We start from the raw sequence: 12,707 nt of genomic DNA on the forward strand, positions 1-12,707 counted from the left end.
GCCCAAACTAATGCTTGTTAATGTCAGTGGAAAGATTCCCCATTGACTTCAATTGGTTTAATCCACATGCCTTTTTGACTTGGAGAAGTCAACTGCATTCATCTAATGGTTTTGAGGGCATGCAGCTTTCTCTCTCAGCTTCTGATAAGAGATGGTAAAGTTTGATTTATACTATATATACTTTCTGGGGGATGAGAGAATAGCTCTGCAGAATTCCCAGAGTGAATTGCTCCAAATGACCCAAGTCCTGAGATTGCTCTTGAATTTAGGTCTTGCACCATTTACCAGTATTTGCCAACCTATTAGATTGGCTCACCAAAATTTTATCTTTATTCACTTGCATATAACAACTTAGAGACATGATGGGCACTAATGTAAAAACCTGTAAGAGACTCACATTATTTTACTAGTTATTGTTGAAAATAAACCAAGAAATGAGATCAGTATACTGATTCACAGTAACGATTTTTTAGACAGTCATTTGGGAGTTGGAAGAGCCACAACATTGGTTCTTCACTTGTAAGGTAACTCCCTTCTCCATGTGCTGATATATATTTAGTCCTATATCTGTAATTTTCACTCCATGCATCTGAAGAAGTGTGTTTTTCACTCACGAAAGCTTATGCCCAAATAAATCTATTAGTCTTTAAGGTGCCACTGGACTCCTCGTTGTTTGTCGATACTTGTGGTAACACGGCTACCCCTCTGATACTTGAACATTGAATATGGATTTTTACCACCCATCCTTGCATTCTGTTTCCTTCTTAATTTTTCATAACACAAATGTATTGCTGAAACCTTCAGAACTATACACAAGATTAACATTAGCCACAAAAACGAGCCCATAAAATGTGGGTCTTCACACTGGTCTAGATTGTGTGTCTTAGTGCTTTCATTTTGATGCCTCTTCTGATGCTGAGTTTGACTAAGAACAGCAAATAACCTCATTTTTATGTCATGTTTGCCTGATCAGTGCTTTCCATAGACATTTCTAAGAATTAATAATGCTTTACCTAATATTCAAACTGTCACTTCCTTTGGTGTGATTCCAATCAGCATTATATAAGTGATAATCTTGCATACCTTTTCATGAATGTTAAGGAAATGAAGAAAACAGTTTAAGATTTCCTTAATATCTTGACAGCTGGCATGAAGATTTTGAGATTTACAGGTATATTTTACAAATTACGAACACTGGGAGGTCTCAAATCCCTCTGCCACAAGGTTCCTATAAATTAACAATCCCATTTCGATCACTCAAAATAGTTGAAGCCTCTTCAGTGACATTTTAGTTTACAAATGTAAGATTTCTTTTGGTGACTCATTGGAAATTAGTCTAGTCTTTTTTACATTTTATTTGAATAGAAGAAAAATCCCTTTACACAGTTCAGCTAAACAAGCATGAAATATTGGTTGGCAAGAGTAGGAGAGTGATTGATATTCTGCTATATATAAGAGCCCCCTTATCCTCTATAGGAACTACATGAATGGGAACTTTGCATTATCAGCTATGTGGCTTTCTGATATAGTCTAAGGTCCTGATGTTGAAGTTGGATCTGCATAGATGACCCTTGCATAGGTGTGAACCCTTGCATAATTTGCCTCATTGGGCTCTTCATGAGTCCTAAGGTCAGTTCCAATACTGAAGCCTATATTTTTCAGGAGCAATAATGTAAAACTACAGTACCTCTCTCCCTTCCTCCTTTTCCAACTGTTACTTCAGAGTTGGGGGGAGTCATCTTCAAACAATACAACAGAGTATTGTTAACACTGTTTTTAAAGATTAGCTTATAACTTCACTGCTTATATTAACAGATAAAATGGGAAATGTTGTTGTAAATTTTTATTTTAATGTGTCAATAGTCATGTACCAATTAAACTTGTGTTCTAAAAAGTCTTTGAAACTTATTTTTGAAGGCTTGTTTTTATGGTAGATTACACACTGTTTCTTTCAGTTTATATCAATCTGCTTCTGTAATGATAAAATTGGTTTTAAAAGTTAAAGAAACTGTACCATTTGGCTTAGTGTACTATTCATTTTCAGATAAATATTATAGGAAAAAAGGTTTTTGAAATCTAATTTTCCACATTATCCTATTTTGAAATCCTACCTTTTTGTCTGTAGTAAGTAGCAAGTGGATAAATGAACTACAGAACAGAAGCATCTTTCATATGTAAAGAATAACTAAGCATATGGTATGCCTTCAAGAATGAGGCTTTGCTTTTGCGGGAAAATAATTTTTTTTTTTTTTTATTAAACTGAGTTCTGACCTTTTATTGAAACTTGAACAAACTGGATCTTCTGTGCTCTGGATCTGAAAGTCTCAGAGAGAGTCATTCTTACTCTCTGCAAGGACATTTAGTTTTTTCTTTTGAAAATGGTGAAATCTGGGGGTTCTCCATTTTCCAAAAGAAGGGACATGGCATTTATTTCTAATGCCTTTAAAGTTGCCTTGTCACTTTTAATTTTTGTTGACATTCTATTTCAATGCAGTCAGCAGCAGTTTTTTCCAGTAAATGTTCATCAGCTATAGTTAAGTCACATAAGCTCAGCTCTAATGTCCTTGCATAAGACAGTCAAGACACACTGCAAAAATGACTTGGAATCAATTCAGCCTGTTTTAGTGTAGAGCGTCTTCTCTGATGGGAAGATAAGGATTTGTATCAAGATCTGTGCACACCAGGAAATGCAATGGAGACTCTTAGAGTATCTCTACTCAGCAAAATAAAACAAAACACCACAGCAGTGATTCTGAGCTCAGGTCCACTGATCTGGGCTTGTGCTAAAATAGCAATGTAGACACTCTAACTTGGGATGGAGCCCAGTCTCTAAAATATGCTGGGGGTAGGCTCTCAGAACCCGGGCTCCACCCTGAGCCTGAATGTCCACATGGCTTTTTTTGCCCTGCAGTGCAAGCCCTAGTCAGTAGCCCCGGGTTCTGAGACTTGTTGCTGTGGATCTCTTTTTGCGGTGCAGATATATTCATGGTTCTTGAGTTGCCTTGGTTTTTGATAGCGCTCACTGACATTGTTTCCAGAATAACACGTTCATAGGATTTGCCTTTGTTTGAGGAATATGAGATTACTGTTTCTCTCTGGGTAACTTCTGAACGTTAGTTTTGGACTAGCTGCATGGATTACATTTTTATAATTTCTGTCTCTGTCTGATCCATCTTTAATCCATGTTCAGTGTGGCATTCCAGACTCATATGTACCTATGCCTTCTGAAACCAGTGGTCTGTTACTTGTGACTTTTTTTTTATCTTATTCTTCCTGTGGGTTTAGTAATCCAGATATAAAGACCAAAGCTTGACATAAGATGCCAATAAATAGCTGGCAGTACGCCTATTGTCATATGATTTAGCTGATTCCTCCAGGATGAGGTTGAAGCACAATCATGGGATTGGATAGGTATGCTTGCTTGCTACTGCCTGCACTGTCTTCTCTGCCAGTTTTCAAGACCCTTAAATTAACTTAATACAGTGGAGAATGGATAGTTTTACTTGTATTCACATATTTGCAACTTCAATTTTTGTCCAAGATACCGTAGGCAGGTACCATAGTTTGTGGGTATTCTCCCCAAAAGCAGAACTTTTTTTTAAAAAAGATAATATAGATACAGTAACTCCTCACTTAATGTTGCATTTTTCAGGAACATAACTATGATTGTAAGAGAAATGATGTTAAGCAAATCTAATTTCCGCATAAGAATTAATGTAAATGGAGGGGGATAGGTTCCAGGGAATTTTTTTTCACCAGACAAAAGTCTGTCTATCCACATACACAGAGTGTAAGTTTTAAACAAACAATTTAATACTGTATACAGCAATGATCATTGACTTCACCATCTCAACCAAGCTTCCCAGAGGGTGGGATATTTCCCAGGGAATGCCTTATTGCTAAATGATGAACTAGCACTTGACTGAGCCCTGAAGGGTTAACACATTGTTAATGTAGCCCCTCAATCTACAAGGCAGCACAAATAGAGGGAGGGGAGACAGCATGGCAGACAGACACAGTGTGTGTGTGTGAGAGAGAGAGAGAGAGAGAGAGAGAGAGAGAGAGAGAGCGGCGAGCGCGAGAGATGCACATTGCCCCTTTAAGTACGCGACCGCACTCTAAGTACATTGCCTTTTTAAGTAGATCAGCAAGTTGAGACAGCAGCTCCTGTCAGCAAGCTCCCTCTGTCCTGAGCCCTGTCTCTCTCCCCCTCCCTCCACTGCTCTATGGAGATGGGGTAAGCGGGGAGGAGAGGGACATCCTGACATTAGCCTCCCTTCCCCCGCACAACAAGCAGGAGGCTCCTGGGAGCAGCTCCAAGGCAGAGGGCGGGAGCAGCACATGGCAGTTGGGGGAGGGACAGCTGAACTGCGGGCAATTGCTAGCCTGCTGGGTGGCTGCCGCACAGGGAACTTAGGGGAGCTGATTGAAGGGGCTGCCAGTCCACTTTGGTTCCAGGCCCCCACCAGCTAGCTCCAACTGCTCTTTCTGCAAGCAGTGGACAAAGAAGGCAGCTGCCAGACGATGTTATAAGGGAGCATTGTGCAACTTTCAATGAGTGTGTTCCCTAACTAAACAACGTTAACTGGGATGACTTTAAGTGAGGAGTTACTGTACCTTAGAAACAGTCATAATTGGCAAGTTGCTGTGCATATAACCACTCTTACCTGCTAGCCAAGTAAGCTATGGTGGCAGATATTCTGCATTTCCATCCAGAAGATAGCCAGATTGTTCAGTTTACAAGCTAAATATGGTTGTTTATAAAAGTTTACATTGGAATACAAAAGAAAAACTTCAGTGGTGTGATAATATTGTGGGTGATCCACCATCCTTGCTCCAAGTTTATTTTATTAAAGAGATTGCATTGTGTAGTGTAGTATTGAAGGAGAAATATTTAATTCTCTTGAATCTGCATGGTATAACATTTTATTTTTAACATATTGCATATACAAACAAAGCTTGGTAAGTAAAATTCAGTATGTAAAGGGAAAAAAAGAATGAATGTATTGCCCATGCTGTGATTGCCATTATGATTTCATCTCTAGTGAATAGACCAGAGGTCGGCAACCTTTCAGAAGTGGTGTGCTGAGTCTTCATTTATTTACTCTAATTTAAGGTTTTGCTTGCCAGTAATACATTTTAATGTTTTTAGAAGGTCTTTCTATAAGTCTATAATATATAACTAAACTATTGTTGTATGTAAAGTATATATGGTTTTTAAAATGTTTAAGAAGCTTAATTTAAAATTAAATGAAAATGCAGAGCACCCTGAACTGGTGGCCAGGACCTGGGCAGTGTGAGTGCCACTGAAAATCAGCTCGCGTGCCACCTTCGGCACACGTGCCATAGGTTGCCTACCTTTGGAATAGACTCATTTGAAAGGCTAAGCATTTTTTAACTTTTAAAGGGTGAGTGCTTGACAAGTTCTGACATGGGGGAAGCAAGCAGACCATATTTTAACCAGTGTCATTCTCCTTGTATTAACTGAACATAAAATCCACTTTTTCAAAATTGTGAGTAATATGTTCTGTTGTGTTTCAGTGACTGCATACTGGAACTTAGTGTTATGCCTAAAGATGAAGACATCCTTCAACTGGTATGTTGTGTTTCAGAAAATGAAAATAAGATATACTATTGAAAAAACTCATTGATTTGCTGAAATTTTTTTTGAACAATGTATGCTGCTTTCTGAATACTTTAAATCTTTGAACATTTGCTGTTAGGAAGTAGTTGGAATCACAACATTTATTTTTGTTACTCCTTAACTCCTACTCTACTTGCTTATTATCTTTGAAATCTCAGAATGTGAAAGCACCAGTAGTAGTTTTTAGGACCCAAGAAAAATACCTCTGTTCATAGCATTTTCCACTATATTCATAAAATACTGAAGCTATGCTAAAGAGGTATTTTAGAAAGCACAACTCTGACGCTTATGGTTGTCTGACTTGATTTAATGTAGGTTTCTTAATATTAGAACTTGAGAAGGGGCTATTTTAAGAAAATTGCTAGATTTTTTTGTGAAATTTTTTTTGCACAGAAAGAACTTACTTGCACTCTACACAGAATTCAATTCCAAGTAAGAAGTACTTCCAAATTTGAAGAGAAGTATAATGTTGCACTGTGTAAAAGATGCAGTGTCACCTGAAACAAAACAGTGACAATTTCTATAACAAAATGTAGCAGTTGCATATAATTTGAACAAGGAGAACTATATTTTGGAAAATGTTACTGTATGTACAGTATTGCACATCTTTCCTCAAACTTGTAAAGTTTCCCCAAACAATACAGTATGTACAGTAACTTATTTTCTACATCAAATAGTTTTCCAAAACCTTTTTACTCAAACTGTTGTAAATATTTTTATGATGGCTCAAAACCGAGATTGAGGTCCCACTGTGCTGGTGACTGTTAAAGAGGAGTGATGATCCCTGTCCCAGAGGGCTTATAGTCTGAACACCCAAGAGCTGAGGGTATAAAACATGCAAATGAGCCTGGTGAAGAATTAGCACAGCCTTGTAAATTACCTGTATTGGTGTTCGTGTTAATTGGGGCTATAGCTAGGGAGTAGGAAAAGGCCAAAAGGTCTGAAAAGACTTGGTTAGCTATTGACAGCAGCAGGGGTTTTGTAGGCATCACATAAGTGAATCTAAATTTGAAGGGTGCTTCATGTGGTTAGAGCAACAAGTCAAGAAGATCATTTTAGTAGCAGTGTTTTGAATAGACTTGAGGGGGAAGTAAGGCTACAGTAGTCAAGGCCAGGAAAGAGGAAGCTTCAGTAGTGAAGACATTCGATGATGGATATGGATGGGAATTTTGGGTTTGTGGATTGAGAGAAAAAAATGGATTTTTGGGATTATATTGTGTGGGAATAGTGGCAAGATTTAAAAATGGCCCAAATGAGCATAGGATGCCCAGGTTATGTCCTGAATGACTGCGAGAATGGTGGCGGTGTCCATAATGATAGAGAGAGGTTGGAAATGGGGCAGAGGTGCAGTGAAGAGTTTAGCTTTTAACTTAAATTCAACATAAGGCAAAAACTGGACATCTGTGAGTAGATACCCGGCTGAGACACTCAAAATAACAAGAATGGATGGTTCACACCACAGATGCATCCTACAGAATTCAACTTCCTTTAAAAAAAAAAAAAACATACTTTTTTTTAGGTCACTTAAATACTGCCCATAACTCATGTTGTTCATTTAATTTTATTTTACATTTGCTAGTGCAAGAATGGACAAATGAATTTTTTCCAAAATTTGTCAAATATAAAGTTACATTAAGATTTCACTAAACTGAAATGTTGAATGCTAAGTTTCAAACCAGAGGACACTTCATAGCATAATATAAATCTTACAACAAAGGGTTTTAAAATTGAAATAACAGATCTTTTACTAGTGTAACATACACTGTGCTACTGTAATGAAATTTGACTTCATTGTTGCTATTGGAGAGTAATCTTTTTTTTAAATTAAAAAAAATAGCTGTTTAATTTCTAGCTTTAAGTGTTCTGCTAATATATAGAAGATGTCCATTTTTCTTGGTTAGAAATTAAGCCTCAAGTAACTATGTCCCTGATTACTGTATTCTGTAACAATTTATCAGTTAACTTTGTTTTATACAGTTATCAAAAATATCTGTGATTAATAAAGACTTGTGTAACATGCTGCTGGGGATACCCATAGCTGTGAGCTACTGTTACCTCTCTGCCTCAGTAAGCGTGGGAGTTGCTGGTGATTAGATTGTGCATCAGCTCCTGGCCACACCAGTTTGTCTTCCTCACCAACATACTTCTTAATGCTTTCCCAGCGCAAATCTTGCCTAGCAGGTAACAATCGGAGAACTCCAGCCCCTGAGCTCCTCAGACATTCCTCTGCAATGCACGGCCTCTACCACTGTATATTCACAGAAGATATTAAGTTTGCTGCTCTGTTAATGAGTTGGTACATCTTGACTTATTAATTTAACTGGGGTAAATATGACCTTCTCTTCAAACACAGAGCTGAATTGGTTTATGTAGGAATAAAACTAGTTTATTAACAAAAGAGCATGGACTAAGTAGTGGTACCAGGTAAAAAAGAGAGGATGGTTATAAGCAAATAAAAGTGAAAAAATGCACCTGAAAGTATAAGACTTAACCTAGCAAGACAGTCTTTGTTCAAGATGATTTCTTTTAACCCACAACTTTCTTTCAAGTTTTTTGGTGGCCGGGACCCATCAAGGAGATAAAGCAACCAACCGATTTGATTTCCTTAAAGTGAAGGATAAAAATGAAGTCTGTCTCTGTTTGTTCTTTTCCCAAAGAGATTGCTTTTGTCTTACAAATCAGGAAGGTCTCCTGGGGATTCAGTCTCCTGTGTGTCTCTGGGGTGCAGGAGCTTCCTTAATTCTCTGTCTCTCAAGTTCAGGAGCAGGATAATCCCCACTGGTTTAGCTTGAAGCTTGGTTTACTGTTAATATGGAAATAGAGGTAAACCCACTTTCCTTTGGCTGTCTTGTTTTAAACATGTTAGAACAACATCATACAGAGATAATTTGTAATTTCTCATATAACATTAACACATGCACTTTACAATATTAATAACCAGCATGTTAGCTTTCATATACCATATTTTGTACAGATATTATTGCAGTAGTGTGTGGAATGCGATTACAGGATGCCTAGGGTCACGACTGGCAACAAGTGTGATATAGATTATTATAATGTAGGAAGTTACCTTGATTCTTGGACAGATTTCTTTGTGTGACACAAAAACCCATCCCCATTTAGTGTTCTGAGTTTGAAAAAAATCTTGTGAAATTTTGTTTAGTTTGTTTCTCTGGAAACACAGTGTGACTATCTAAGAATCCCTGTTATTCCCCATGTCTTTACAGTGATCTCCCAAACCTCTTGGGCCAGCTGTCCTGCCAGGGTAGGAGAGCAGAGTGAGGCTATTTTCAAATCCATCAACACAGATCAAATGTTAGGTCCCTGCTTGTCTCTTTCTTGTACCCCTAACCTTGCTACTCAAGGTATGCTGCATTGCCTTTGTAGATCTCCCAGGCTGTTGTCATGAGAGTTATAGTTTGAACCTATATCACTGGATGTTGGCAGCTTCAGCAGAGATGCCAAGAATAGCTTAGGCTATGGAGTCTAAAATATCCTCTTGCCCCTAAAGTCAGTTCCTTCTACGTCAGGGTTGAAGCATGCTTATGGTCTGATTGTTCTATCCTTCGATTGACCATGTTACATCTGTTTGGTGGATAAAAGAGGGCTTGTGTCTCCAGGACTATCAGTACTGCACATCGTTTACCAGAGGTCTTATTAGAGAAGCTTCCTTTTCTGTTGCTGCAAGTACTCCAAGGCTGAGCATGTTGTGCTACCACTGAGCACCAGGCTAGCCCGCTGAAAAAGACTGCTAGTAGGAGCAGTTTGCTAACCAATCAGAAACATCAGATCATTGTAAATATTTCCACTATGACCTTCATTTATCTGAATGAAAACTTCAGTGGGACATAATGTTATAGCTTTGTTGACAGTTTCTGAAAGGGTGCAGATACTAAAAACTGATTGTGCTATGCCAGAAATGGGTTAGTCTTTTTTTACCTTTTTTTTCACTTTAATATAAATGTCCTCGGGGGGAGGGGGAGGCGGAGAAACAATCTCTTGAATGAAGTTTAGTAATAAAATGATTAGTTATTAATTTCAGGATGTTTCGTTCATGTAACTTCATCCTTCTTTGAATTAGGTTCCTAAATATCAGCGATTTAGAGATTTCTTTTGTGTTTCTTGTAGAGATGTTCTTTTGCCCAGGTTCAGCGAAGGACCTTCCTCCCCTCTTCCCAGAGCAATGCACTCTGGGGATTAGAGCATAGTCTTCAGAATAACAAAACAAAATGGAACTTCCTTTCTTTTGTCTATGGGGAGACAGTCTCTGAATGATTTTTAGAGTTGAGAATCTACATTGCCTTTCTCACGTCTAAGAATTGTATTTGATGTTAAGTAACCTATTTTTTTTAAGTTGTGGCAAATCAGCCTTTATAGTTAAAATAAAAAGTAAAGTTCAACCTCAGAGTCTGAATACAGATTCTCAAAAAATTTCCTTACTGCGCACAAAGGGCTTGAGCTGACTTTTTGCTCTGTGGCAGTTAATCAACAAATTCCATGATGCAGATCTTCAGGTGGCAGTGTTTTCTTGCATCAGAAGCTCTTGTAAACTTCTGTAATTAAACACGGTATATATTGTAGGAAGCTTCAGAGTTAATGGTTAACAGTGGTGGTAAGTTGATAAAAGGTTCATTGCCTAGCTGTAAAAAGAGAGAATGGATTAATTATTTTCTGAAAATAATGTTGGTTATGGTAAACATTAGGCTGCTTGGCAGTCTCATCAGTGTGCTGATGACTGATTACTGCGGTAAGTATTTGAATAATGTGTCACTGTTTTTCTGTTCTTTGAATATTTTATAAACATGTCCATGGTAGTGTGTGAATGTAGATTTTTTTTGTCATTAAATTTATTTCCTGAAAACAGGACTTTGAATAATCCATTCACCTGTAGCAATTAGGAAGTTTTTCAAAGCAAGTGTTAGTTTCTGTGGAATATTTTGCTTTCCTTATTTAAAAAGGGAATTAAGGGTGAAAGCCTGGCCTTGGTGTAGTCCATGACAAAACTTTCATTGACGTGGGGTGAGCAGGAACCAGGTTTTTCCCATCTGTGACGGGGTGCTCAACTCACCGCTAGGATGGCACCTCCTCCTGGTCACTCTCTGAGGAATAGCTTGTGAAGCTGACACCCCTTTCTGTGGTTGCAAACCACCTCTCCATCTCTCTTCCGCTCTGCAGCCCCTCTCTCACTCCACGATCTGCAGCCTCTTTGTGACTTGCCCCTCTGGCCAGGTCACTCTGAATTTTCCCCTTCTGGGATAATCTTTCAAAGTTTTTGCTCAGCAGTCTTAGGTACTTTTTCCTTTCACTGTCACATGGTGCTACTCCCTCAGCAAGTAGTAGGGGAGACCAGGACTGCCCTCAACTCTGGGTTCCGGCTCAGGGACCATCTAGTGAGCAGCCAAGGTCCATTCCCTTCTAGACCTTGGTGCCTTTCCCTGAGCCCTTTCCTTAACATCTGGCACTCCCCCTCTCTGGGTTTGCCAGCTTTTCCAACTCACTCCTCTTAGGGAGTAACTGTAGGCTACCTGCCTGTGCAGCCTCCAAACACTCCTCCCTTCTCATAGGGAATGACTGTAGCCTGTTTCCCAGCAGACTCCTATGCTGCCAATTTCCTAGCTTCATAAATCTGACCCAGCTTGTTCCTCCTTAACTTGATTCCCTCACTGAGTTGGGATTGCTTAGCCACCTGATTTCGCTCAGCTGTGGCCTGCTGGATTAATTAGCACTCTTCTCAATCTACATTAACCCCTTCAGGGCAAGCATGGGGTGAACCTCATCACAGAAACCTGCACACATTTTCAAGATTTAAAACTGTTTCCATTCGAGACACAATTCAAAATCTCAAACTTACACAAACGGACAATCCCAAAACAATTTGTCTGTCAGTCAAAGTGCTTTGATAATTTTTAAACATTTGTCGTTGATTTTGACTTTTTTTACAAGCTTAAATGTAAAAACAATTTGTTTTTGAACCGAAAAGCTGATTTAAAAAACAAAATAAAACAGTGAGATGGGACTTTTCCACAATTTCAAAACTTTTTTTCCCTAAAGTCTTTGAAATGAAGATTGTCAAAAAACAGCCCTTTCACGAGAACACATTTGGTTTTGACAAATTAGCATTAAAAAAAATTTTTTTTGTTAAATTATTGCTGCAGCTCATTGATTTCAATAGGGACAAGACTTCTAGTCTCTCTGGTTATAATGTGAACTGAATGAAAATTGCTGAAATTTGTTTGCCTTAGTCTGCAAACAGCTTCCAAAGCCTTGCCTGTTGCTGGTAGCTCTTGTCAGGCAGCATCAAAATTAAAAACGGAAGGAAAGATTGAGGGGGAGTGCCTATCTTTAGTCTTCTGGTAGAATCCCTCCGGCTCTAGAAGACCTTTCTGGCTTATGAATGAAGGAAGTAAGATGGGTAGGGGTAAGATTTTGGGTATGAAAATGTATGTGGCAGAGTGGTGAGAGGCAGAATTTGTTAGAAAAGAGAAGTGAGGGAGAGGTATGAGTATTTTGTTTTGGGGGAAGAACTGAGAGAGACTGAAAACAGAGGAGGAGGTAAAACGTGTAATGTAGACATAGAAAAGGGCATCTACTTTATAGGGTAGAGGGAAAGAAGAAAGATACAGAAAACAAAGCAGGAAAATATTAACCTTGGTTAGATATGGGAAAGAAGATATAGCTAAAGCAAGAGAAACCTAGTAAATTATGTTCTGTACAGTTTATTAAATAGAAAACTGAGAGCGTATAACACATTCTAATCCTTGTTTTTAGTCACTTAAAATTTATTAACTCTTCCAGACTGTAATTCTCTAGATTGGTCCCATGATGATCTAATCTATTTATTTTGGCATGTTTGAGCAAAACTGGTTGATCTGCTTTTTTAGTAAAAAAGACTTCCTCCGTTATTTGGGAATAATTATTTTTTGTAACTAAAAAAAACTCTCTAGTATCAAAATTGCATGGGGAGAAAGCTAAAACGTAGCATAGAAATAGCCCTTATTGGAAAGAACTTTTGAGTGTTCTAGAGAACTTTATTTTTTATTTGATTTAGCTATGAGCCTTTGAA

The 12,707-nt window shown here is 38.2% G+C and overlaps 1 protein-coding gene across 6 annotated transcripts in view; it reads left to right on the forward strand.

Moving 5' to 3' along the window:
* ARHGAP21 (Rho GTPase activating protein 21) overlaps positions 1 to 12,707 on the forward strand; it is a 215,204-nt gene that overhangs the window by 141,624 nt on the left and 60,873 nt on the right. For all 6 annotated transcript variants that reach the window (XM_030550346.1, XM_030550347.1, XM_030550349.1 and 3 more), the window contains one exon: positions 5,542 to 5,596. In XM_030550346.1, the coding sequence (XP_030406206.1) occupies positions 5,542 to 5,596 (55 nt within the window). The remainder of the gene's footprint in view (positions 1 to 5,541; positions 5,597 to 12,707) is intronic.

Source organism: Gopherus evgoodei, chromosome 2 (genome assembly GCF_007399415.2).
Source record: "Gopherus evgoodei ecotype Sinaloan lineage chromosome 2, rGopEvg1_v1.p, whole genome shotgun sequence".
Lineage (NCBI taxonomy): Eukaryota > Metazoa > Chordata > Testudines > Testudinidae > Gopherus > Gopherus evgoodei.